General features: G+C 42.5%; 2 protein-coding genes across 2 annotated transcripts in view; one reads left to right on the top strand and one right to left on the bottom strand.

Annotated features, from left to right (window-relative positions):
* zmat3 (zinc finger, matrin-type 3) overlaps positions 1-7,296 on the bottom strand; it is a 31,596-nt gene extending 24,300 nt beyond the window's left edge. Inside the window, exon 1 of the mRNA XM_079575652.1 lies at positions 7,084-7,296. Coding sequence (XP_079431778.1) covers positions 7,084-7,243 — 160 coding nt within the window. The 5' untranslated portion in view covers positions 7,244-7,296. The remainder of the gene's footprint in view (positions 1-7,083) is intronic.
* Positions 7,297-11,282: 3,986 nt separating this feature from the next.
* Positions 11,283-26,712, top strand: part of pik3ca (phosphatidylinositol-4,5-bisphosphate 3-kinase, catalytic subunit alpha) — a 36,588-nt gene continuing 21,158 nt past the window's right edge. Inside the window, exons 1-10 of the mRNA XM_079575646.1 lie at positions 11,283-11,700; positions 12,395-12,478; positions 17,068-17,173; positions 18,959-19,127; positions 19,215-19,341; positions 20,797-21,006; positions 22,243-22,337; positions 23,932-24,087; positions 25,284-25,529; positions 26,260-26,345. Coding sequence (XP_079431772.1) covers positions 17,118-17,173; positions 18,959-19,127; positions 19,215-19,341; positions 20,797-21,006; positions 22,243-22,337; positions 23,932-24,087; positions 25,284-25,529; positions 26,260-26,345 — 1,145 coding nt within the window. The 5' untranslated portion in view covers positions 11,283-11,700; positions 12,395-12,478; positions 17,068-17,117. The remainder of the gene's footprint in view (positions 11,701-12,394; positions 12,479-17,067; positions 17,174-18,958; positions 19,128-19,214; positions 19,342-20,796; positions 21,007-22,242; positions 22,338-23,931; positions 24,088-25,283; positions 25,530-26,259; positions 26,346-26,712) is intronic.

The raw sequence follows: 26,712 nt of genomic DNA on the forward strand, positions 1-26,712 counted from the left end.
CATTTAGAAAAAAACAGCATGGCAGCTTTAACAGCAGGTACTGGTCTAGTCATGGAAATGGTACATAACTTCGCCTTTAAAAATAACGGCCCATCATGATTTTTTTTAAAGGTAGCGTATGTAAAATGCATGCTTACAGATTAACGGTAACGTTAATTAGTTCCTGGTTCCTGAAGCTGTGTACTGTCATTGTGTCCTTGGGCAAGACACTTCACCCGCCTTGCCTCCAGTGTCTGTGTATATTGGTGCGTGGATGAGAGTGTGAATGGGTGAGTGGTTCCCTGCTGAAGTGATTTTGTAGGTGTACTGTAAAGATATGTTGAGACTGTTGCCATTTATTATAAGGCCTCTATAACCAGAGCTGGGCACCGTTAAACGATACCAGTTTGGTATCGGAAAAAAAGTGTAGGAAGACTGGTATGGAAAACGTGGTTGTTTCAGCTCAATTTTTTTTTGTTATTTTGCCCAATGTTTTTAACTTATTTTTGCCCCATTTTTTCTTATTTTCCCCACAAAATGATTCCCCATTATTCACACATTTCTTGACATTGGAGATGAGCCTGATATTGCAAAATTGCTGATCATTATTGTTCTGTTTTCTGACTCTACAAGGAATGTTAACCGATGACCGTTTGACCGGTGATTAACCGTCTCCATGATAACCGATCAAAGCTGTCGGTTGTCGGTGAAAAGGAAAAATAATCAGCGTCTAAATTATGCTATTACTAGTGTTCCAAAATATCAGACACAGACGATAGGAGGATGAAGCGTGTAAAGAAAAGTTGTGTGTGGGACCATTTCACCAAAAAGACTGACGTTAGTTGCACCTTGTGTGATACAGAGCTTGCAGGCGCAGCTTGAAATGGATGTTATTTCAAATAGCGTAGTATATTTTAAACTATGCGGTTAACTAACTAACTAACTTTCAAGCGGCTAATGAGGCTCGGAAACATTTTACATGACCGACCGGTCGTGTAAAATGTTTCGTTTTCGCCATCCCCAGATTCAACATGACATGACATGATCGGAAAAAGTATCGTTCAGGTATCGGTGTCAAAAACCAAGTATCGCTGAAGTACTGGTATCGGGGGGGCAGGGGGTAATCTAATCTAATCTAAAACACAAACGTAAACCAAATATGTAATAAATATTAGAGTTGAGGGTTACGTTTCATGTGGTTTACAGTGTGAGTCTGAATATGTCATAAAAAAAATAAAGTCTCTAGCCCATTCCTGTGCGGAGTTATGATTTTTGAAGGAAATAACCAGAATGCTCATTCCAGCCACCAGGGGGCTACAATACAATATTTTAAAAAAAGGAAATAATTCCACACGTGTCCAGCAGAGGGCACTGACGTGATAAGATATCAGGATATAAACAACACATTACAACCAAGTGGTAAATTGACAGTTTGCCCCAATTGAATGAATAATGACTACAGTATAATGTGTACTATGAGAAATTTGTGACACAGGCTTGTAAAGCGCAATACAAGTGTGAACCATTATTATTACAGTCCTGTTGGGCTTTTCACCAAATCAGCACCATTTTAAAATCACAGCTCAATATAATTCATTTATTGGAAAACAGTTTTCTCTATAGTATTTTCTTGTTTACATTATAAACACGCGGGCACATATTTATCACGGACCCGCCAAGGAAGTTGGATTTCGGCCTACTACCCAAATGAGTTCGACACCCCTGCTTTAAGTCAAGGAGGAAGGGCATCTGGTTTTCCTTTATAAAGCCAGCGACAGCAGCAGCTCGAGCTTCAGGCAGTGAAAACTCTGCATGTCTTTCCCATGAGGGCATGGTGACAGCACACCTGTCTCTGCCTCTGTCAGAGCCGAGCATAATGACCAGAGAGGCAGGAACAACATTACAGTGATGGAACAACACTGTGTCTCATGTGGCTGCATCACATCAGCGCCACTATGAACCTCTTTAACCCCACCTGAACTGACCACATTCTCTCCAGTTCAGTTTTCCCCAAATCTAAAAGCTTCATGGAAAAAAGCGTCAAAATATCGTCGAAAATTCTGAGGAAAACGCAACAAAAATGGCCACAAATAAGCAATAAAACAGTGACAAAAACGTGCCAGAAAAGCAACAATAATACAACAAAAAAGTGACTAAAATGTGGCGAAACACGACAAAAAAGTGAAGAAAAAAAAAAAGTGACAAAAACACTTCAAAGATGTGACAAAAAGGCAGCATCAGTTTTGTAGGCCTTAGCTTTCAAATGAGGCATTACACTGTTGCTCTCCAGATTTGGGTGAAGCCGAACTGGAGAAAATGCACTCGGTTAAGGCAGGGGGTAAGAGGTTAAGGCTGGAGCTTAAAGGGGCTAGATGCAAGTTGGCCATTTTATTCTCACTACTGCCACCTCAGGTCATACGTGTAACTGCACCTTCTATATTAAGCTCGTGCATGACGGCACTTCGGACCTGAAGTAACACCTTTCTGAATGACAGTGCAGGATTTTAGAGGCAGTTGTGGTGAACAGGTCTGGGCTCATTCTACACATTAGGACATGGAGGAACATGTAGGGGGAGAAAAATAATTAATATTAACATTTTTAAACTCCCTTTAGTCCCTTTAAAAAACAATCTGAATCAAAACTGAAACAAGTCTACAATGAAATGGAAGCGTGCGTTTGTGTTTCAGGCTGTATGAGCACAAATCGTGTAAGTCTCATGGACGACCTCAGTGATTTTGAGATACACTGTGGCTTCATGCGATACCGATATTGCATGGCCTAATATTGCAACACTGATTAAATTGCGACATATTGCAGTATGTTTTATTTTAGTGCTTGAATGAAACCTTGAATCCTCATTACTCCAGCGTTGTGTAGTTGCAGGTGCCTGGAGCAGATAGGCCGTGTTGTCACTATCAGCTGTGAGTGCAGAAAAGCCTGGGGGAAAAACTGCTGACTGGACACACGGCTAATCAAAGAGGTGACCATTGCACTAAACACACACTATTAGTCAAACCTACATCTGCCCCCCCTCTTTCTGGTGCTTTGGAGGCCTAAACAGTGGGATTCTGTCGCCCTATACTGACAGTGAAAATGCACTTTCAGTTCTGCAATGTTAAGTCAGCTAACACTAATCATTAATAAATTGATGTTCAAGACAGATTCTTTTACATGAGCGGTTTGTCTCCATTAATGAACGGATAGATGTAACTGAACGAACTGGACAAGGAAGGTCCCAGGTTCAAGTCACAGATGGGTTTCCTCCGTCTGCTCCGGTTTCCCCCATCAACCAAAAGAATGCCCAATAGGTGAATTTCCCAGGCGATTCTGACCATGGACCCGGGCCCACACCTGGGGACGGGTCGCCGGAAGGACGGGTCAAATACAAAGGACACATTTCACTGTACAGTTGTTGTATAATGTCAAAGAAACCTGTTTTACCCGAGGTTTCATTGATGCATGAATTCCAAAAGCTAAAAACCCTGTTCTGTAAGTTTCTGTTATTTTATATAAAACAACCTCGCAGGTTGTTTATTATTAGAATGAGCCACAATTTCAAACAGCTCTCTGAAATGACAAAATATCAAAGATGCGCTCCCTGCTTTCAAATCTTTTAAAGTGTACATATCTTGAGGCTTAAAAATAGACTTCAAATCATTACTGTGGGTGCTCAGCATTGACATTTTATGTTTTAAAACTTGGAATTATGTATTTGTAAGAATTAAATCGTAACAATGAAATACAGGGGCTACAGCTGGTGAAGACTTTGCCTGGAGCTCCTCCTGCTGGCAGCTGTTGGAATAAGTCATTACTAACAAAGTCTTTCGATTTATGGCGAGGTTTACAGCTTGGATTTTGGATTTTTAAAAATGTAGAGGACCGCTTTGGCTTCTAAGTTAACAGTGATGCAATTGTATCCAGGCAGAACGAAGCGCTGACGCCGCAGAAGAAGAAACAGGATTACAAATTCTCAAAACTGCGTGAATGAAGTGAAAAACTCCTCCAGGTCTGCCTTTGATGACGGTTAAACCAACATTAAAGAGGCTAGATGCAAGTTAGCCATTTTATACTCACTACTGCCACCTCAGGTCATACGTGTAACTACACCTTCTATATTAAGCTTGTGCATGACGGCTCTACGGACTCAAAGTAACAACTTTTTGAGTGACAGTGCAGGAGTTTAGAGGCAGTTGTGGTGAACAGGTCAGAGCTCATTCTACACATTAGGACATGGCTGGAACATGTAGGGGGAGGAAAATAATTAATTTTAACATTTTAAACTCTGTATTGTCCCTTTAAAACATGGTTTAAAGCTCAAAAAAGTGGATTTTGCATGTTAAACCTACTAAACTAATTTCTTTAAAGTCAGTGTGAGGATTAACCTTTACTGTACTTTTTGCCTTATTTTGTACTTGTGTTCTTTTGTATTTTTCATTGTGTACAGCACTTTGGTCGACTGTGTTGTTTTATAAGTGCTTTAAAGTTGTATTGTAGATTTTATTCCCAGGAAAAATACCCTTTAAACTTGCTAGAAAATGTTCTCAAGCCTTATCTTATGTCTTTAATCCCATGAGTGATTATTAACATTCCACAAAAGTCTAACCGATTTGCCAAAAGCTACCCTAACTCTACTCATTTTGATAATCGATCATTTCATATTACGCTCCTACATAGCCTTCTTCACTCTCCCCATAGGCTTGACAGTTGTGGGCAGTAGCCAGAGCTGCCCAGGGGCACACTGACTGGCTGCTAACCTGCGCAATCATTCACACTCAGCACTACTGACCATGCTTGAAAAACGACACAGGGATTTGGCTTTGTTTTGTTTTTTTATGGATAACACACTATTTGTTCGTTTAGGCAAATTTCCCAAGAAACAATGTGCCAAATTCACCATGTTTCTTAACCACAAAGTGTGATCTGGTCACCCGAGGCTACATGCAGTTTCTCAACAATGTCCAGTCGCAGCGTGTCTCATCTAGTTGACCGTTTAACCTCTTAACCCCCGCCTTAACCAAGCACATTTTCTCCAGTTCAGCTTCACCCAAATCTAAAAGCTTCTTGACTGGAGTTTACAGCCTATAGGCCAGTGTATTTGAAAGCTAAGACCTACAAAAATCACAACTTTTTCCTCATTTTTGTACCTTTTTTATTTACATGTTTTGGTCACATTTTTGTGGCTTCATCACAGCTACATTACACTGACAAACATTAGCTTTTAATTAGTGGTGGGCCGTTATCGGTGTTAACGTGCTGCGTTAACGCGGGACTCTTATCGGGCGATAAAAAAAATATCGGCGTTAATCTATTCTCAAAGCTGGGTTGGGAGCTGGGTCTATACTCTGCTATGACGACTTTCACCGTGATATTTTATGGTCAGCACTCATTACACGACTTTTATGCCCAATTGCGGACGAACAGGAGAAACGTGAGTGAATATAGCGTCTCCAAAGCGACACACAGAAGCAGCGGCCAATGACAGAGTGAAAAAAACACGCAGCGCCTCCCTCTTTCAAAACAGCGACATAAACAACTCATTTCACGAAACAGCGCAACTTTATCACCAAAAGTTCACGAGAGCCTTTTCCAGCTACATTTCAACCGCGAGCAGAGTTTAACCGCAGCACCTTTTCTCAGAGTCCGTTAGCTTCTCTTTCTCCGCTCTCCGCTGTCTCCTCCGCCTCGCGGCTGAGGCCCGTTTCCTTTTCTTATTAAATCCAAGAAATACGTTCCGCATCTTCGTGTTGTCGATATTTATCTCCATTTTGACAGAACTATCGCCAGGTTGAAGCTCGTAGTAGCAGCAGCTGCAGCAGCATGAGCTGTGTTGTTGTGACAGTGATCACATGACACTGTTGACCAATCAGGAGACGCGCACATGTTTCCCACGCTCACAAACAGAGGCCTGTATTTTCTGATCTGGTAAGATGGCCCACATTACCCGTAAATAAATACTTGTGGACTCCTGCACAACGGTCCCATGTTCTTTAGCAGGTCATAGTTGCAGAAGAGGAGATTTAGTTTGTCACAAAGCTACTGACTGTAAACAGTTCATCAGGACCTCTAATGTCGGCCTACAGTTCAAAATGAATGTTTAACTGAATAAACAGTTAGTAAACACAAGTGCATCTTCTTGAACATGAATTATTGTCATCACCAATTATCATAGTAGAACGTTCTCAAGCAGTTTGTGATGCATTTTGGAAACAGGAGACGAGCCCCTGGTCTAACTCACCACCTGACCTGAGAAACTCGTTCTCAAAGACTTACTTTTAGTCATTATTTGGGCAGCACACATATTCTGAATGGCTTCGGCAGAATTCAAGCGAGACATTTTAATCTAGATTTAAAAAATTAAGCTATGCCCACCTCTACTTTTAATTCAAATGACTAGGGTGACCAGATTTTCAATTGTAAAAACTGGGACACGACTTGGGACGAGGGGGTCAAAAATCCTGATCGTCTTTTCCCACGGTGAATGGTAAAACCACGGAAAAACTGTTAACTGTTACTCGAGGAGATGCTAGAATGGAGATGTCGTTGATTTTCACATGGCCCAAGAACACTTTCAGGTTAAGGGTGTTATTTTGGACAATATGGGTCAAAAATCGGGACACCTGGGAGGACAGACACTGAGTAAAACTGAGAGAAATCTATTGGGACACGGGACAAAGGACTCAAAAACTGGGACTGTCCCGGGTAAACTGGGACATCTGGTCACCCATACGTGGTCACCCATACGTACCTCCAGTCGAGACGCTTTTACATTTGGGTAAAGCCGAACTGGGGAAAATTTCAAGCGAATTAAGTCTAAATGTACGTGGAAAATTCAAATTATTTCACGCACACCTTATTTGAAATAACAAAACCCCCCAAAAAACATCAAAGTTCGCAATATTGGGGAAAGACAGTCTTCTGTAACATCGCAACCTGCCCCCCCCCCGTGTTCAGGTCCAGTCCAAAATGCCACGCACAGACTGATCTTTGCACGCGGGAGCAAACCCAAAGCGAATGTGCATTACTGCTGCACCACACAGCATCACCCCCACCTCACCCCCCCAGCAAATGTAGCACAATCTTCAGCCCCGCGCCGCGCGCCTTACCTGGCAGCCGGGGGAGGTAATGGCCGCTGTCCCCGAAGCTGACAGCCGACGGCGGGGTGAAATTCCTGCAGTAGTCCGCCGGGCCGTGGTGGTGGTGGTGATGGTGGTGGTGGTGGTGGTAGTAGGCTGCATCCCCGCTCTTCAGCTGCAGCGCCATCATTGCACTCTCATCCCCGAACTGCCAACTTCTGCTTCCGCGCGCGCGCTGCTGGGCTGTGAGAGAGCGAGCAGGGGAGAGAGAGGCAGCGCGTACCCGTGTACGGAGCTGCAGGGCGGGGCAGCCGCACATTCAGGTCCCTCTGGTTTTCAACAGACTTTATGCATCTACTTTAGTAATAGGCAATTAAAATGAAGTATCTGTACTCTTACGTGTGTTAAAAAACTTAGTTTCTTTGAAAATATTACAACGACTGAAGCAACTTTTACACTCAAACAGTTCAGTAAATGTTATTTACTCTTGTAAAAACGTTACTCTTACTTTATTTTAGTTCATATTCTTGCAAATCTACCTACCTCTGGTTTTGAGACGGTATCTGCCTTGTAGATCTGCTATATGCACATCTGTCTCATTTACAAAGATGACATGTTACTGACTTAAGTCAGTGTGGAACATTTGTTGCTCCATGACAAGAACAACTAACCTGCTGTAATTCTGATACAATAACATTAATAAAACAAACGTGCTCCCAGTGCTATTTTTAAACTGGATCATCAAAATAAAGAACCCTCTGGTTCTTTATTTGTTCATTTGATGGGACAGTGTTTCACTGACACACAAGACTCATGCTTGTAAACATGGCCCACTTGATTGCCATGGGCTAATGTCCATCTATTGTTCCTCAAGGGGTGTGGGCGGCACGGTGGCACAGCGGTTGGCGCTTGTGCTTCACAGCAAGAAGGTTCCAGGTTTGATTCCTGGGCCGGATGGGCCTTTCTCTGTGGAGTTCAGTGGCATAGCAAGGGTACCAAGGGGTATGTACTGCGCACTGGGAGAGAGGACGTCTCGTGGGCAGGAGTTGGTCACCTGACAACTTCCATAATGCAGTTCTCTGCATAAGTGTTCCTCAGAACAGAAAGCTGACGTTCTTTAGTTCATAATGAGCATCACAATAAACTGGTTTCACTGTTAGAAACTGGTGGAGACATGAGTAGTCAGTCTGTCCACTGCTTTAAGTTAACTTCATAACCATGACTCACTAAAGCATGCACCAGGATGGGGATAAACAGCGCCACAGTGCACTGGTGGAGACATGGTGTAATTGGAGCTCCAAAGTCTTAGGAAGACTGTATGTCCAGCGTTTGATTAGCCTGAACACCCATGCTGCTGTGTGCAAGGTGCAGTCTGGGGACCATGGAGTTTTCGCTTGGATTTGGGGACCAATCACAGAACGAGGAGGGACGACAAGACGATGACGCACAATTCGACATTCGGAAGCTTGTAGTTTGATAATTTTTATTTATTTTTTAAAGTTTATTTATTCTTGATGTAAATGTAAATAAAGTTCCATTGTCAAACTGTTTGAGGTATATGGTTCAGAGATAATATGATTTTAGTGCTCTGATATAGGCAGCGCAGCTGTCGAGGGTTTTCAATCGGATGTCGTGAATCTGCAGTGTGCTCCGGTCTGCAGGCTTCACCCTCCTCCCGTTACCTGCACTGAGGGAGGGAGGGAGGGGGGGGGGGGGGGGGGGGGCTGGAGCTTCCTCCCAGTCACAATTACGCATCAAATCCCTCAATTTCCACGCTATTCCCGACAAAGCGCGGACAGTTTTCACTTGGACCGCCTGTGCAAAGCCTGTCCTTTTCCTGTGCGCGCTGCTCTTACCGCGACACTGCCGCGTTCACGCACAGGCTCCCTCGTGCCGCCTTGGTACAGTCCGTTTCCGAAGTCACAGCATCGCAGGGGCGGCAGTCATGACACATGGAATAAAATATGTTACAGGGCTATTGGAGAGCGATGCCAGCAGCGGGGAGCGGCTGCAGCGTAAACCGAGGAGCGCTGAAAAGAGCCGGGCCTCCACAACTGAGGGCAGTGCGTGGCGCTGAGTGAAGAGCCAGTGTCACATGTGACTCACAGAGCTATTAGGATCATTAGGAAAGGCTGGTGCAATTCAGGGATTACATTTTTGAAAGGGGGACTCATGATTAGATTAGATAAGAGGAAAGTAGGTTAGCCTAAAAAAATAAAGAAAAAAAACCTTGATTCGTCTAGTGCTGGCTGACCGTTTTTAAGAGGCTTACTGGTACTTTAACATCGCCTACTTGGTTTCCGATACAGGTGCCAGAACGATTTTTCAATAGCCTACTTTTATTTTTTCAACAGCTAGTAGAAGGCTCCCTAAACTTTTTTCCCGATACCATAGTGGTATTGTTAAACAGTACCCTGCCCTATAGATGTGTCACATGATGGGGATAGCGTGTTTACATGCACAAATCCCATGTTTGTTCATTAACATGCATTGTCCCGATAAAAAGTCTATTCATTTCATAACCGAAAGGAAAATCTACAAAAGTTTATTTTTTGTTGGCCAATATGCCAATACCAGATCTAAACACAGGCTGAAACTGGCTCCAAGTTGCAACACAATGGTCCAGTTTAGAGGCTATGTCTATTTATAATCAAACATATGTGGTTTCATAGTGCATATGACGGAACAGCAGACCTCTACAAACAAGCTATGGAACAATGTGTTGGTGACCACAGCATGGTAAAAACACACAGGCTATGACAAAGACTGCATTATGACTGCATATCTGCCTTCTGGAAACAGTTTGGATGCAGTGAACTGCATAACTGTGAAAGTGAAGAATATTTTATACTTAGTCCAAGTGCATGCACCACATTACAGCAGATTTCAGCCCAACAAAGCAGCTGGCTACATCATTATGAAATACAGCAAGTGAATGAACAGAGTGAACAGAAATAACAGATGAATTTAGTCCTTGAAACTTTGACTTTAGTTTACTAACCTGAAATGACTGTTTTAAATTAAGAAGTGGATTCAATAAAAACATGCGTGATGAGGTGATTTTGGACGTCTTGTTTTATCTTAAAAAAAAAAGAAAATTGCAAAATTCAAAAGGCCTATTGTATCCAGCTGGAGAAACTGGAGAAAACCGACTTAGTTATGGTTATGTATGAAGTTATATTTTCACATATAAAGTAAAGCTTACATATAGATAGGCCCAGAGGTGGATAATACTCAGTTACATTTACATGTAGGCTACCGGGACTGAAGTAGCTTTTTGGAAGATTGTACTTTTGCGAGTAGTTTAATTTAATATTAAAGTTAAGTATCTGTATTACTTGAGTAAAAAAAAAGAAAAGAGTAACTCAAGCTCAAGGCTAAATCTTTAAGTGAAAAATGTTCATTTCTTATTTTGTTCCTTACTTCTTCATAGCCTAATTATAACTCTCAGTGCTAGTTTATCAGCTAAACCCATTTGAGACCTACACATTTCTTCTTCTGGGGCACTGAAGAGGCACCGAGAGGCCCCACATCTGCAGCACAGTGGAGGCGTCACAAGAGGAGCTACAAGAAACAAAGGAGAAGGTGAAAGACTGTAGTGGAGCGGAGGGAGCTGCAGGAGGAAGGAGGAGGTGGGGAAGCTGTCCAGTGCAGGACACCACGCTCTGCAACAGGGACAAACCCAGGTTTCAGAGGATCAGAGGAGACAGAGGGCAGCAGCCAGGTTTTTTCAAAGTGCTACAGTTACCTCCAAGCTCATGCGGGTCAGGTTGACACACAGTGGCAGCGCAGCTCAGGACTCACACCTGAACACTATGTCATTGTAAGCTTGTACAATGACAATAAAGCACTTACTTACTTACTTACTTACTTACTTACTTACTTACTTACTTACTTACTTACTTACTTACTTACTTACTTACTCACAGTACTCAAGTGGGCTAAAGTAAGGTTTTCTCCAAGTAGGCTACTTGTTTGCTCTTTCTTGTGTAGATTGTTTAGGCCACTACATTTTACTTGTACTTGAGTCAAATGATGTCAAAGTAACGTAACTCTTACTTGAGTAAATATTTTGGCTACTCTACCCACCTCTGGATGCCAACGAAAGTGGGCCAATTAATAACCATGCTATATTGCCAAATACAAAACGTCAAGTCAAATATCCTCCACTTCATCCTCCGCCCCGGTGTTAGCTTTATTTACAGTAGCCCGGCTGGTTCTCCCTCCCTCCCTCTCTCGCGCACATACACCGACCGAGGCGTGTTCTCTCCGGGGCTGCAGAGGGGAGGGAGGGCCGCCCAGAGCCAGACGGAGCGTGGCTGCTTCATTTGTCGCATCAGCCAGCCTCCAAAACATCATCCACTCCTCCCGAGCAGCATGCGGCTATCACTGCCCTCACCTCCGCCGGAGAAATAACACTCTTCCCCCCTGACAACGGGACGCTGCTGCAGCACACCCGGGCCCGAGGGGGGGCACGGCGGCTGGAAACACCCACCACTTCGCCCGGTGTTTGTGTGTGTCGGCTACTACTAGCGGCCAGAGCTAGCCCCCTTTAGCCTGGGAGGAGGCTTCAGGGGGGGGACACCCCTGTAGACCTCCATACCTGCACCGTGGAGGGGCTGCCTGCATGCATGTGCTCCTCAGAAGGTTCGCTTTACACGTCTGTGGCTCAAATCATTGCTAATGTTGAATGTTATGATGGCGTTTCTCACTTCAATGGTCAGGAGTGGGATGACAGATGGGCTAGCTGCTAGCATGTTTAGCCTCATGTGTTTGTATGGGCAGCAATAATGGAAATAAAATGGATCTATGTGAATAATCTCGATGTGCATTTGGATGTCAATGCTCATATATGTTTTTGAGACGCTAACCTTTTATATTGTCTATAAATCGTGCTTATTAGTTTATTTATTTATGCATCATTGCCATTTGACAGATGTTTATGTCATTCTTTGCCTACATAAATGCAATAACAATTGATCTGCATAAAATACATTTGAGTAATTCTAATCTATGTCAGAATATCTTGGCTGAGACGTGTTTTTGAGCTGCTAGCCATTTATATGATCTTTATGACGTGCTTGTTAACCTGTCATAAATGCATAAATGCCCCGTGACATGTTGTTTAATATCATTTATGCATGTCCTGCATAAATGGTATTACAATTAACCTGCAACAAATAATTATTCATCTGAATTTAAATCTATGTTACAATATCTTTGCCAATGTGTGTTTTGAGCTGCCACGTTTTTATATTATTATTTATTTTATAAAGCATGTAGCCTAAATATAAATGCCTACATGCTCTCTCTGACATGTTTTTGTCTCGCCTTCTCCAAGCATGTTTCAGTGACGGTCCGAAGATGCGTTGAAAATGAAGAGGAAGGCGTCTTTATCGAGGGATTAGGAGGACGGATCTCGCAGGTATGTCCCGTGAATCCCCATAATGTGCGTTGTTATCATGTTTTTATTTACTTCACCTTTGTGAGATGGATAAATGCTCTGGCAAAACAAAACCCACAGTAGCACCTCTTTGACCGGTGGTTATTACTGTCGCATACCAGTGAAGTGAAGGCGACTCCTGACCAAGCCCTGTTTTACTGGCAACGGCTGTAATGTTAACAGCTATAAAGCGGTACGCAAGCCATTGGTCTTTGGACATTTGTGAAAAAGGCACCTTAGCTGTCCCCTTTTTATGTTGTTTGTATACAACAACAAAAAACTGGTACAGTGCCTTTAAAGTACAAAAAGCTTTATTCTTCAGGCTGCGTCACTGAGCACTTTTGCTTTTTACTTGTTAACCTCTACTATACTACAAAGTCTGACGATGAAGAACTCCGAAATGATCATATGACAGGAAAAACGAGTTCTCTGAACTCTGTGTTTTCTGTGCTGTTCGTGCCTCACAGCGATCCCGAGCCGTGCGCTTGTGTTCAAGTGCGTTTGTGCCGGAGCCAGGGTTTCCCCTCCCCACTTCCTGTGTTTTGAGGAAGCGTCCTCTTTTGTCCCGAAGGCTGTATCTGCATCCTGATCAGGCTCAGGCCATCGCTCAATGGCTGGATTGTTTCAGCTCAGGCTGGGACTAAATCACTCTTCTCCTGCACAGTTGCCTTTTTCACTGTGAACAAATAGGGTAGTTATGTTCTTAAAGTCTCACACTATGCTAAAACTGTCTCTTTTTATTCCACTTAAACCACCGTAGACAAATGTTTTAAGCTTTTATATCGTGTCAGAAATATCTCGATAAACAATATTACTGAGTATAATGCAAGTACTGTAGGCACAATAAACTTGAACTTTCAATTGAAATTAAATGAGTAGGCTAGAATAAAGAATAAAAACAAAACTGTAAGCAACGATTTTAATTGACATTTATTGATCTTTTGGTCTTCAATAAATTCAAAACTTTATACCGAACAAAGTGCAAACTAGTAGTGTCGACATATTTTAGGACACTTTCCATCTGTTTTTCTCAACTCAAACCTTTTTTACATAACTTACACTGCCACCAGGGTTTGTGCTTGAACAATTGAACAATTAAGCAAATAAATTAAAATAATTAGAAAAATCAAACATTTTATGATAACATTATATGTATTTAAATATACATAAATACCTGCAGAAATCCCATATCTCAACAACATACAATATTAGCAGCAGTTACGAGCAAGAAACACCAACATGTTTACTTTATTGGGTTTCAGACAAGTTCTCTCAGGATTGGCAATATTGCCAGCTGTTCTAAACATGTGCTCTGAGCTAGAACTATTGGCACAAACATGTATCCTTCTGCTAATTTGGATAGTAAAGGAGGCCCTTTCTCGTTTTCCGTCCTTCGAATTTAGGGATCAGATGAGGTTTCAAGGTTCTTCCTCCTGAAGGTACTTGAGCAGCTCAGCATCAGCTTGCACTCTAACTGGGACAAGCTCCACTGTCTGGTTCTGGGATCTTCTAGTTTGCAGGAGGTCACAGTCTTTTCTTTATGGCAGGAGCTGGTTCAACTTCAGCTTCTGTACTGCCACTGCGCCTCTCTTGTGTGTTGCCTCTTATTTCTGGTTCATTAATCTTCAGTAGCTCTTCAACACGTTCTTGTTTTTGTTCTCCAAGTCTCCAAAACTTTTCACATGTTGCGTTTTAGGTTTGCAGACAACTCAGTATCTTCAGGGCATGCTGCCAGTTGGTCTCCTTTGACAAGCTCTAAAACTGGCTTTATTGAGGACAGCGTGACATATTTCTCCCCTGAAAAGATGTCAGTGAAATCGGACACAGGCTTCATTGCAGCATGATTCCAAAACAGTGATTTGCCATGCAGGTTGGGTTAAGGTGGCCATGTTTCCTATCCTCAACGAAGACACGTTTTATGGCAGGTAGCTTTTCCAACTCTCCAGCCACTATGTTAGCACCATTATCAGTAGTTAGGACTGCAGGAGACCAGTTTGGTCTCCTGCAGTCCCCACTTTACTTTATATCTGAGGACATTGACAAATTAAATTTTGCACAAAAGCCTGAGAGACATGTCTTATCTTTAAAGTTTATGTTTAATGTTTTGTTCAGAGGATCCCCATTAGTGCAGCCAAGCTGTCGCCATTCTTCCTGGGGTCCAAGTTCACTCCCAGTCTTGTGATGAGCTCATCTGTCAGTGTTGGTTCCTGGAATCCCCTGTGTTTACATTGCTCAAGTTGAACACTCACCACAGAGCACTGTGTGACTCAGCTGTCCGCAGTGACACATTCTGCCCCATGTGGTGAGACATGTCACCTCGGACGCTTGTTCTGTGCCAAAGATAGGGCTTGTGATTTCTCTGGAGTATTGCAATGGTTATATGATTTTGCTAATTATTTTTCAGAATGGAAATTGAGTCCATAGTGAACACAGTGCAAAGTGTCCAGGAGAGTTTTGCCTGTAAGGGGACATCTTCTTCTTTGCTAACCCACCTTGAAAATGAAATGGCCTCATTTTGGAAAGCATGACGGTTTCCTTTTTTGTTTGTGATGACAAGACCAGTGTGTGGTTTGGCAGAGGCTGCAGCCCCACAGTAAAAGATACTTTCCCACAGAAGAAGAGTTTGATGGCTTTCATCTTCTCCTCTTGACAATTTAGTTTGATTATTCCTCTCTTCACCAGCACACAAATCACCCACCTGCCATGTTTTGTACAGCAGTGGATAAACTCGTCGGTTCGCCCTGAAGCAAAGAGCAGGAGCTTTATAAAGAGAACCTTTGTCTAATACAAAAGCTTTGTGTTAAAAGAGATCGTATGGATGTGGATTATGGAAGTGCAATAGTGGAGTTGCTTGGTCAGGTGACTTGCAGAGAATGGTTAGGAAGGAAAATGATGTACAATTTGCTAACCCCGAAGAATAGACCTCTGCCTTCATGGCTGTGTGGGCTCTCAGTCATTTAGGAGTTGTCCATCTTCAAGCGCTCATCAGCACACTAAAGTTTAAGCTCAGCTCGCAGGCTAGCTATAGAACAATGGGAAGGGTTTAGCTAGGCCAAGTCCCTCCCCCCTATTAACAGCAAAGGAGTGGTTGGTGGCTTTGAGATGGAGGTGAACAGTTGGCTGAAAGCTGCTTGTGTTTTCCCTGCGGTGTTGATAAAGCCTCTTCTGTAGCTGCTGTTTGGATTCTCCAATGTAATGTTCTTAGCATTCCTCTTCTTTGCAACGATAAACCAACAATAAACCATATTGTTTGTTTAAGGCTTTTTTTTTATTTCAGTGAACACTGGTTTGTGGTAAACTGGGATTCTGTGTTGTCTAAAGATTCTCTGAGGTTTCTCTGAAACCCCAGCAACATAGGGCAAAGAAACTCCTTTTCTTCTGGGCTCTGAAGTCTGTCTGTCCTGTTCTTTTGGTCTTTTTGCCCTCTGTGCTTTAGTGAAAGCCACAGCCTGAGAGGGCTCTCTGGACATGTTGCTCCTCTTTGGTCTTTCCCTCTGCACTGGTTGGCACTGTTTAGCTCTGTGTTGGAGAGTTCTGATGACCCCGAGTTAGTGCTGGAGTGGATGGGTGAAATCAAACAGCAGATAGTAGTCAGTGTGAGTGACTTTTCTGAAAACCTCTGTTGGAGTTGTCTGTTTTCCCCTATGATCAACCTACAGTCTAAAAACGCAAGTTGGTTCTATTTAGTGTCTTCCCAAGTAAATTTAAGGCTGGGTCAACAGCATTAATGTGTTGTGTAAAAGGTGCCCCTTCCTTTTGTTAGGTTGTCAGGTATCATCCACGTATCTGAACCAGTGACTGGGTCTGATTCCTGAACTGGATGTATTTGGTGTTAAGATAGATCTCCAGTAGTTGGCAAATGTGGTCTAGAGTGAGCTGTGTCCTTTCAGCTAGAGTCCTCCGTCAGACTCCTTACCGCTGTGACTGCTGCTGAGGTTAGGACACATATAAGCAGTGCTGTTACAAACCATAGTTTCATCTGTTTCAAGCTGGAGGTGCTTGATCTTCTCCACAAACACCTTTGTGTTTTCCACATGGTGTTCCGTGTTGCTAACGGGGATAAGATGGTCTTGAGGTGCTTCACCAGAATGTAGGTGGTGGAGTCTATGCTGCTTACAATGGGTCTAAGAGGAACACCATCCTTGTGTATTTTTGGTAGCCTATAATTACAAGGAGTGGCCTCCCATTGGTAAATATTGAAGCTGTTTGTCAATGACCTCTTCCTTCTCTAGCTTCTGTAGGTAATCTATGACAGCTCCCGAGCCTCCCCCAAGACTGTCCTCCCCTGGCCGCCCGAGGGAGTGCCTCAGGTCCCGACAAGTCTCGAGATGTTTTAAAGGCCAGCGCCAAGAGCACACCAATGGCTCTTCAAAGGCTTTCCTTAAACCTTGCAGCGCTTTTAACACATGATTTATCCATTTATCAAACATAAAATAGTCTCTACATTGACATGTTGGACAATGTGCTCCAAAAACGAACCTAAAACATTTTATGAACATTTTACCTAGTCTTGAGTGCGTATGTAAAATGATCTGTCAGTCTTGTAAATAAAATGTGTCCCTCTCTTCCAGGTTGAGTTCTTCATCCTTCCGGTGTGAGGTGGCGAGGGACCGCAGGAAAGATGCCTCCGCGGCCGTCATCAGGAGAGCTGTGGGGCATCCACCTCATGCCCCCCAGGTACACCCTCTTTAACTACCTCAACTAGACATTCTGGGAGAGTTATATGGTTCAGAAGATTTCTCTGGTTGTCCAAGCAGTGTTCATAGTTATGTAATTGTGGATGCGAGCTGTTAAATACAGTGGAATCAAAATCGTAATTTGATTTACCGCAATTAGACTGCAGTTATTTATCTGCCTTTACTGTGTGTCAGGAGCTGCCATAACAAGTGAATCCCTCCATTTTGAGATCTCAAAAGTCCCATCTCGTCTTATTCAGCGTTTCCAAGGGACATTAAAAAGCATTAAAAGTCATTAAATGAAGGCCTCAAATGTCATTCCAATAGGCATTAACTTCTTTGAAAATTTTGAAATCATCAGAAATAAGAAAACAAAAACAAGGTCTGGAACACATAAAACTACATGCCAGGGTTTCCCATTAATGTATTAGTTTCTTTTTTTAGCTGCCATAGTCTCATATTGTCACATTTTTTGTTTGTATTTTTGTTCTGTCTGACATCAAGCGTTTAAACCACTCAGAGCACAGGTGATAGAAATGCCCAGACAGTCCTCTTTATGTGCTCGAGGAATCGCATAATGTCACACGATCAGCCCAGCCTCTCCCCTGCATGAGATCTCAGCTTTCCCCCCCCTCGCGCTGTCCTTCCCTCCCTCTGCAGAGGCCTGTGAGATAGGTGTGCACTGTTGACATATCATCTGTATCACTATTCATTTCGTTGAAATAAATGAAACGTTTACTATGACTAAAATGCAGATCCAGATATTTCTTCGACTACAATATGACTAAATAAAAAGTAAAAGAAGAGATTAAAATCATCCAAACTTCCAGTGACCATAGCCTTATCATTTCAATTCTCTGCCAAAGGAACAGCTCTGAGCTTTGTTCATGTGGAAGAAGCTCCATGAAGACGAGGACCTTGATTACATATGATTATAATAAATATTATAAAGGCAAAGTTGACTAATATGTAGTCGACTAAATTGACATGCAATTTTCGGCGACTAAATCTAGATTAAAATTGAGGAGAATTATTGGACTAAATCTCGATTCAAATTAAATTACATTTTGGTCAAAAGACTAAGACTAACACTAAATTAATATATGTTGCCAGATTAACACTGGTCTGTACTTTACTACAGTGGTTCCCAACCTTTATTGTCTTGTTTACTACCCCTTGGGCCTTTCAATGGTCGTCCGTGTACCCCCTACTTCAGGGGTGTTGCAGTTTATTTAGAAAGTAATTACTTAAAAATGGTATTTGCACGAAAAAGGACAATGTTGCGGTCAAAATAAACCTAAAATTTTCCCAAGGCAACATATTTTACTGAAAAAATATAGCTTTTCCTATAAAAAATATGTTCAATTTCCCCCTTTTTTCAATCTGAAATTGTTTCAAGTACCCCCGGCTAGGTCCTCGAGTACCCCCAGGGGTCCCCGTACCCCTGGTTGGGAAACACGGCTTTACTACACAGCGCTGAAGTCCACTGGATAGACAAGGCTGTGGCCACTAAAAGTGTGTGTTTTCTACTCAGATGCTGGAGCTACCGCTGTCACCAACAGGCTCTAGAAAGAGTGCCAGGGTTGTGACAAACCCGGCCAAAAATATTTGGAAAGTCCACGGACATATAGCGAGCCCATGCGCAGCTCTGAGAAGATTGGAGAATTTGTCGAGATACTGTTGTACTGCTGTTCATTCCTGTATTTAGGGAAATGGTTAGGTATTAATAAATGCTCAGATTTGTTAGAGATGCTGTGTCAAACTCTGTTGTTATTCTTGTGTGCAGGATCCTGGTGGACTGCCTCCTCCCTAACGGCATGATACTCACTTTGGAGTGCCTGCGCGAAGCCACTCTCATCACCATCAAACACGAACTGTTCAAAGAGGCGCGCAAGTACCCTCTGCACCAGCTTCTCCAGGAGGAAACGTCCTACATCTTCGTCAGCGTTACCCAGGTACAGGCAATCAGCAGACACCACGTAATGACTACCAGCTACGTTTGAACCCAACAGCCATAAGTAAGTTGGCGGCTTTTGTTTCAGGAAGCGGAGCGGGAGGAGTTTTACGATGAAACGCGGAGGCTGTGCGACCTGCGGCTCTTTCAGCCTTTTCTTAAAGTCATTGAACCAGTGGGCAACAGAGAAGAAAAGATCCTCAACAGGGAAATAGGTAAGAGGTGGTAGAAGACGATTAACTCCAGCTAGAGCTCGTAACACATTCCTTTCTCCCCATTGGTAAAAATGAGTGGCGGGACTCAATAACCTTTTTTATCAAGTTAATTATGGCCTTTTTAATGAATTAATGGCATTTAAAGGGACTAGATGCACGTTGTCAATTTATACTCACTACTGCCACCTCAGGTCTTACGCGTAACTGCAGTTTCTATATTAAGCTCGTGCATGACGGAGCCTCGGACCTGAATTTTTTGAGTGACAGTGCAGGATTTTAGAGGCAGTTGTGGTGAACAGGTCTGAGCTCATTCTACACATGAGGACATGGCTGGAACATGCAGGGGAAGAAAAATACTTAATTTTAACATTTTAAAACTCCATCTAGTCCCTTTAAGCATCATTTATTTAGGGGTTGTATTTATTTTTTAGTGGAATATTTTGGATGCTTCTGTACATTTTCCTACATTTGAACTTATTTCAAGTGGAGATGTGAGGTCTGTGTGATCATTTCAAACACTTTAAAGTGTTTGAAAGTTTATTTTGGAGAAAGATCTTTTTAAATAAGTAAATGTCGGCTTAACTGTGTGAATAAACAAATTTCACAGTAAAATTGTTGGGATTTATGCGGTGTTTGTCTAACGTCTGCAGGAAAAAGGAAACTGAAAAAGTGTCTGTGTAATTAATTAATCACAATTAATGCAAAAAAGGTCCCGGCCGTAGTAAAGATATATACTATGTGTCTGTCATATATTGTTATTGAACGTTTCTGATAACAAAGCTGCTACATTCACCCAGCAGGAGTGCTCTGTGTCTCACACATTAAGAGCTTCACGTGCCTTCAGTGCTCACAGTAGCACCACAAGCCTCTTTATTTGTTAAACATCTTGTTCACAGCCTGAGAATATAAAACCATCAGTGTTGTTTTCGGCAATGACGATGACAAAAGCATTTTGTTGACGAGCCTTTCCAAGACATTTTAGTCATTTCTAAAATGCTTAAAAAAATTAATTAAAAAAAGACTAACCAAGAGGGCAGTGCAGTGTGCCTTTAAAAAAAATCAATGGCTAATTCTGTAATTGATAAACGTTTCAGTACTCATTCTTTACACAGACTGTAACACAAGGGATATCACAGACAACTCCACAATTTGATCAAAATGATGATAAAATTAATAATATCATGTTACTTTACATCAAAATACCCATTACTATATCAGTCATACACATTCAGTACATTTCTAAAACACTTACAGATTTTAAGTATGAATATTCTCTATTATGCTTTGTTGACGTATTTCATAGTTTATTTGAGTGGAGCGTAAAACAAAAACAAGAGACCGGGAAGAGACATTCAGCCAATTGTTGGAGCCTTATCCACTAGGACTTAGGAGCGCACTGTCCGTAGCAGACCTAATAGCGGCCATTAAGACAAAATCTCATCTTTTTCTCACCAGGCTTTGCCATCGGGATGCCGGTGATCGAGTTTGAGCTGGTGAAGGACTCGGAGGTGCAGGACTTCAGGAGGAACATCCTGAACGTTTGTAAAGACTCGGTGGAGCTGCGAGACTCCAGCGGACCACACAGCCGAGCGCTGTACGTTTACCCGCCCAATGTGGAGTCCTCCCAGGAGCTGCCCAAGCACATCTACAGCAAACTGGACAAAGGTGACAGCCACACTCAGGCCGCATGTCGGAAGGCTTATCAAAAGTCGCTTTTGATTTGGATTACTGACATAAATATAAGCAAGACAACCAATTATTAATAATGGGCAGAGCCAGGACTGCATCTGTGGTTCTGTTTTGTTGATATATTATTTATAAAGAGTTTGTTCTTGAATATGTTGTTTAGTTTTTGAATAAGCTAGTTATTAGTGAAAATGTGTGTCTGCAGGCGCTACTAAAGTGAACATTTGGTTACAACAATGTGAGGCAAATGCACTTTTACAAAATGGAGAAACAATGAATGAAGTGCAATAATTACACCTTATTGTAAGGATTAGGCAATATATTAGTTTCCAGTTGGAAGTTTGAGAAACCTAACTGGCCCAAAACCTGAAAACTCCCCTGAAAAGTCTCCCCTTAATCGCATCAGAATGTAATATCCTCTAAAAGATAACATGCCTTTTCGGGCATGTTCATATATTATACATATTTAGTCCGTTTTCCTCTCCATAGCTTATAAATACTGAATCTGAACCTAAAATTTAACCCATCTAGAGAAATCAGAAATGATCAAAACAGAACTTTTTCACATTTCACAAGTTCTGATGTCTTTGTTTATGTCTTTGTTTAAGGCTGTGCAATATAGATTTTGCGTTGCCTAGAATTTGGCGATGTCTTGTGCAGCCCGACCTCCCACACTCTGCCCTTTGCTGTCGGGGGCTATTTTCTCAACACTCAACACTCCAGAAACACTAAGACTAAGGCAGCCAAAGTAGTTCAAAAAGCGTGGCACTATAAAGGATTTGAGAGCCGAAATGACAACTCTTCAATCCAGTAAATTTGTCTGGAGGTCTACGTTCAATTTATCAATAGGGAAAATGTTTTTTGTCAGCCGTAATTTCGACACAACAACAGGCTCATTATTCATATATCCATGCTACACGTTGCGACCGTTTGTTTATGGCTGCAGGATTTCTTCATGTAGTCTGTTGTGTCCTTGTAACATCCCTCGCAATCTTCGTAAACACTGCCGTGTTGAAATCACCGAGGGATGTCAAAGATGAACTGCAGCCTCACCAGCCAGCCCTGAAAACAATAACGCTTCCACAGATCGATTCATTGATTGTTTTTTTCCAGAGCATTTTGTCTCGCAACAGTGAGAGAGTTTTCCCATATGAATCACTCGCGGTCTACTTCATCGATTTGTTTTCTGTTGTCTAAAGCTTTGTGTATCTTTAGGTCAGATCATTGTAGTGATTTGGGTGATCGTGTCCCCGAACAACGACAAGCAGAAGTACACGCTGAAGATCAACCACGACTGTGTTCCTGAGCAGGTCAGGTCAAAGCAATTACTGCGCCCTTTCAATGTGTGGTCAGTACATGCCATTCTTTTAATAGTTAGGTTCTCATATTACAGTCTGCCCAGAAATGATAATGCTCCGACTGTAATTACATACGTATATTGTAGCCACAGCTGCCCTGGGATAGACTGACAGATGCGAGGCCTGCAATCTGCGCCATCGACCCCTCAGACCATTACCACCCACTCACACTCTCACCACATTCATACATGTTCAACCCTCCCTACCATCTGAGCCACTGTCGCCCCAGTTTCAATTTCAGATGACGTGACGGCATCCTACAGTCATCAGACTTTATGTTCCCTGGAGGAAATCCTTTTCATGTACACAGGGCATGTTTGACTAAAGGACAGAACAGCAGAGAACTAACAGTATGGGGCACACTCAGCGGTTCAATTGTAGAAGAGGAAGTTACAGATGAGACTATTTTTTATTTTTTTTGTCATATATAATAGTGTTCCCTCGTTTATCGCGGGGGTTACATTCTAAAGATAACCTGCAATAAACGAAATCCGCAAAGTAGTTAGATTAATTATTATATATGTTTTAAGGCTGTAACACCCCTCACCAGACACTTTATACACTTTTCTCACTAGTTCACACAGGTTCTCCCTTATGTCTGGTGTCACTGTGCGATTTTTTTGTCTTAAAAGATTTTTAGATTCACATTACAGTCGTGGGGATGGAAACATCGTGAGCTGCTCTCGTCTCCGCTGTGCGTTTGTTCAAACTGAGAGACAATCGTAGCTACGACGACCCAAGTTTTATGGTAGAAGGCGTGTGTTTAGCTGAGGCGGTATTTATTTTCGCAGAAAAGGTCTTGAGAAAGTAAACGCGGAGTCGGAGCTGCTCCTGCCCGGCCTGTATGACTCTGTCTGCAGCGTTGTGTGTGCGCTGATGTGTTGACGGGACACTGACAAAGATCCTCTCTACACAGGAGGCTCACTCTACGACTAGCCAATCAGGACGCAGAACACAATACGCATATGGTGTTCATACACTGTAAAAAAGCTGCAAAATTGTACTAAAAATAAATCTGCAAAACGGCAAGGCTGCGAAAGGTGAACCGCGTTATAGCGAGGGACCACTGTATATATATTTTATCTCATATGTTGGCCTATAGCTCTTTCTTGTAGCTACAATTAAGCCGCGTGTGTGTTTTTTAATTAACTCACTAAATTACAACTTTTGCACTGTCCTTTTTACATGTATCTGTTTTATCTTTATATTTTTGCGTGCGGTACTTTTAATGTGTTGCGCTGATGATGATGATGATTATTATTATTATTATTATTACCACAGCGCTTGGACTCCCATGACAGGTGTGCTAGAAAACCCGATCTTCAGTTAGTCATCGTGAGTAGCTAATCGCAAAATGGCACAGTGTAAGCCCAGCTTTAAACTGTTTGCTCTCTAGAATGGTTGATTTTGTGAGACATTTTTTTCACTAAAATACTATGATTGATACAGAAGTACGGTTCCCTTTCCCCATGTACTATGATCTCAGTGGATCCTTCCTTCTGAATACTATGATCCTGCTCATATTGAATCTGTGTTTGTGTGGCAGGTCATCGCAGAAGCCATCCGTAAGAAAACCCGTAGCATGCTGCTGTCCCCCGAGCAGCTGAAGATGTGTGTCCAGGAGTACCAGGGAAAGTACATCCTCAAAGTGTGCGGCTGTGACGAGTACCTACTGGAGAAGTACCCCATCAGCCAGTACAAGGTAACACATGTATTTTTAATGGCCTCCCCCGGCCCCATGAAGACATTAGTGCAAATATCCTCCCCTGCTGCCGGACACTGCTCCTCATAATATATTCATGCACGGGACCACTGCATGTGTGTCGACGCAGGAAGGCCTGAATTATATATGTCGGGAAATATGTTTTACTAAAAGCATTTGGAGTAAGGTGTCGGGTTTTTCTTTATTAGGAAGCCAAATAGGGCTGGGTGATAAATGAAATTGACTTGATTAATTGGTGAAATTTGAAAAATTGCTAGAACATCCACTAACACCGCATGTTGTGTTGTGCACAACGTAGTTTTATTGCGCTAAAAAAAACACTTGTTTCAGCCGTGCAACATATAGTTTTTTAAAGTCTATGGTCGGGATGCACAGATATCAGTGTCAGGTATTAGCTCGATACCACATGCTTATCCTCGTACTCATTAATGAGCTCCCGATACCAAAAGCCGATACCAGTTCTGTTCAGCTGAAAGCTGAACAGAACTGGTAGAGCAATAAGCTGGAGCTTCTTAAGTGTGGAAATACAATACAATCCTCGACATAGAGCTGACATTATTACAGATTACACCCCCTAAATCAGAGTCTGTGCTGAATTTAACCAGTGCTAAATGTCATCTTCATTGAGCTGCAGTGCTGGGTCTGCAGTGTTTACAAGACGAGCAGCTAATGCTGCTAACTAGCTGCAAACAGTGATTATTTGCCATATGATGCTTGGTGACATGCGGCTGTAAAACAAATATAGTGACTAAAGAGTTCCCTGAAAGAGCTACATAAAAAGCTACAGCATGTCCATATTGAGCAACATTTAGCTGAGATTTGATAAGATTGTTACATTCGGCACTTAATAAGATCACTCAGGGTGTACAAGCTGCAGCAAAAGTAACCAAAACTACTTGTTAAGTTGCTATAAGCAAACACACTGTTACTGTATGTTACTGTACTCTATAATCGACAGTGCACAGTGTGGACTTAAACATTTCCTTCTTTTCTAACACCCAAGGTCACCTTACTATTAAAAACATGAATGCAAACTCGGTATGGGTGTGAAAGTATTGACCTGTCTGACATCTTTGCATCAGTGTTTCCTTAAGTCAGTTGGCAGCAGCTGGATCAGGCCCCTCATGTGGTAACAGTCGCAGCTCTGAGCCCACTGTCCCGTGTGTCTGCTCCAGTATATCCGCAGCTGCATCATGCTGGGAAGGATGCCCAACATGATGCTCATGGCCAAGGACAGCCTGTACACACAGCTGCCCACCGACACCTTTGTCATGCCGTCCTACTCCCGCCGCATCTCCACGGCCACGTCCTACATGAACGGAGAGGCCGCCGCCAAGTCCCTGTGGACCATCAACGGCACGCTACGCATCCGCATCCTGTGCGCCACCTACGTCAACGTCAACATCAGGGACATAGACAAGGTGGGACACTCTGTCCACATACACATTTCATACATGCAACAAAGATTAATAACAAAGAAACTAAATCAGGACCAAAACAACACAAAAATGGAACCACATTGGAATGATTAGGTTTAAAACTGAAAAAAAAAGTGTAAATCTCAGGAAGTGATTTTGTGGCTTCATGGTAAATGGTAAATGGTCTCAATTTATATAGTGCTTTTCTAGCTTCATGAGGCCCAAAGCGCTTTACAGCAAGAAACCACTCGCCCATTCACTCTCTCATTCATACACTGGTGTACGCAGACACTGGACGCAAGGTGGGGGAAGTGTCTTGCCCAAGGACACAGCGTTGCACCTTTTATTCAATAAATGTTCTCACCTATTCATCAGAAAAGCTCTTTCTCAAACTTCTTACTGCTATCTGTCCCTCCTCTGGCAACTCATTGACAATAAAATAAAGACTAACTGAATGAACACTTTTGATTTAATATTCTGCAGACATTTACTTGGAGAGTGCACTTTTTCCTTCCTGACTTTTTTCCTTTTTCAGCCCATTTTCCACCTGTTATTCCTTCTTATTTCAGATGTTTTCCTGACCGCCCGCTGTCCCAACACACTCACTTCCTGTGGAAACAACTTGTCATTGTCCCATTCCAGTAGAATTTCAGGAAAACATGTTTTGAGCTCTGCACGCAGCAGGTCGTCCCAATAGTTTCTGCCTCTTTACGTTTGCTTGGTTTTTCCGCAGATTTACGTAAGAACGGGCATCTACCACGGAGGAGAACAGATGTGTGATAACGTCAACACCCAGAGAGTCCCCTGTTCCAACCCCAGGTATTTTCCACAATAGACATCGCTCTCTTTTCCTACGACGGCCTCACACTTTCACTCCATTGAAGTGAAATAGTCTTTGAGGCAAATAGGCTGAGCTAATTCTCTCTAAGAGGCTAAGACTGGAGGCTAAGTTAACAGTTTAGCGCGGGTTGGAAACGTTAGCCGTCCTGATAGTGTTACAGTTGAACGTCCTTGTGCTTGTGACAAGAGTCCTCTGTCACTGTCAGCCTTTGTCTGCGCTGTTAACTAGACACTGCACATGAGTGATTGAGGAGGGATTATTGCTCAGGTATCTCTAACCCTTTGAGATGAACAAAAATAATAAAAGATGAAGACTGCACGCATTTTACAGATGTTTACAATTATT

This window comes from Gobius niger, assembly GCF_951799975.1.
Source record: "Gobius niger genome assembly, chromosome: 17".
Lineage (NCBI taxonomy): Eukaryota > Metazoa > Chordata > Actinopteri > Gobiiformes > Gobiidae > Gobius > Gobius niger.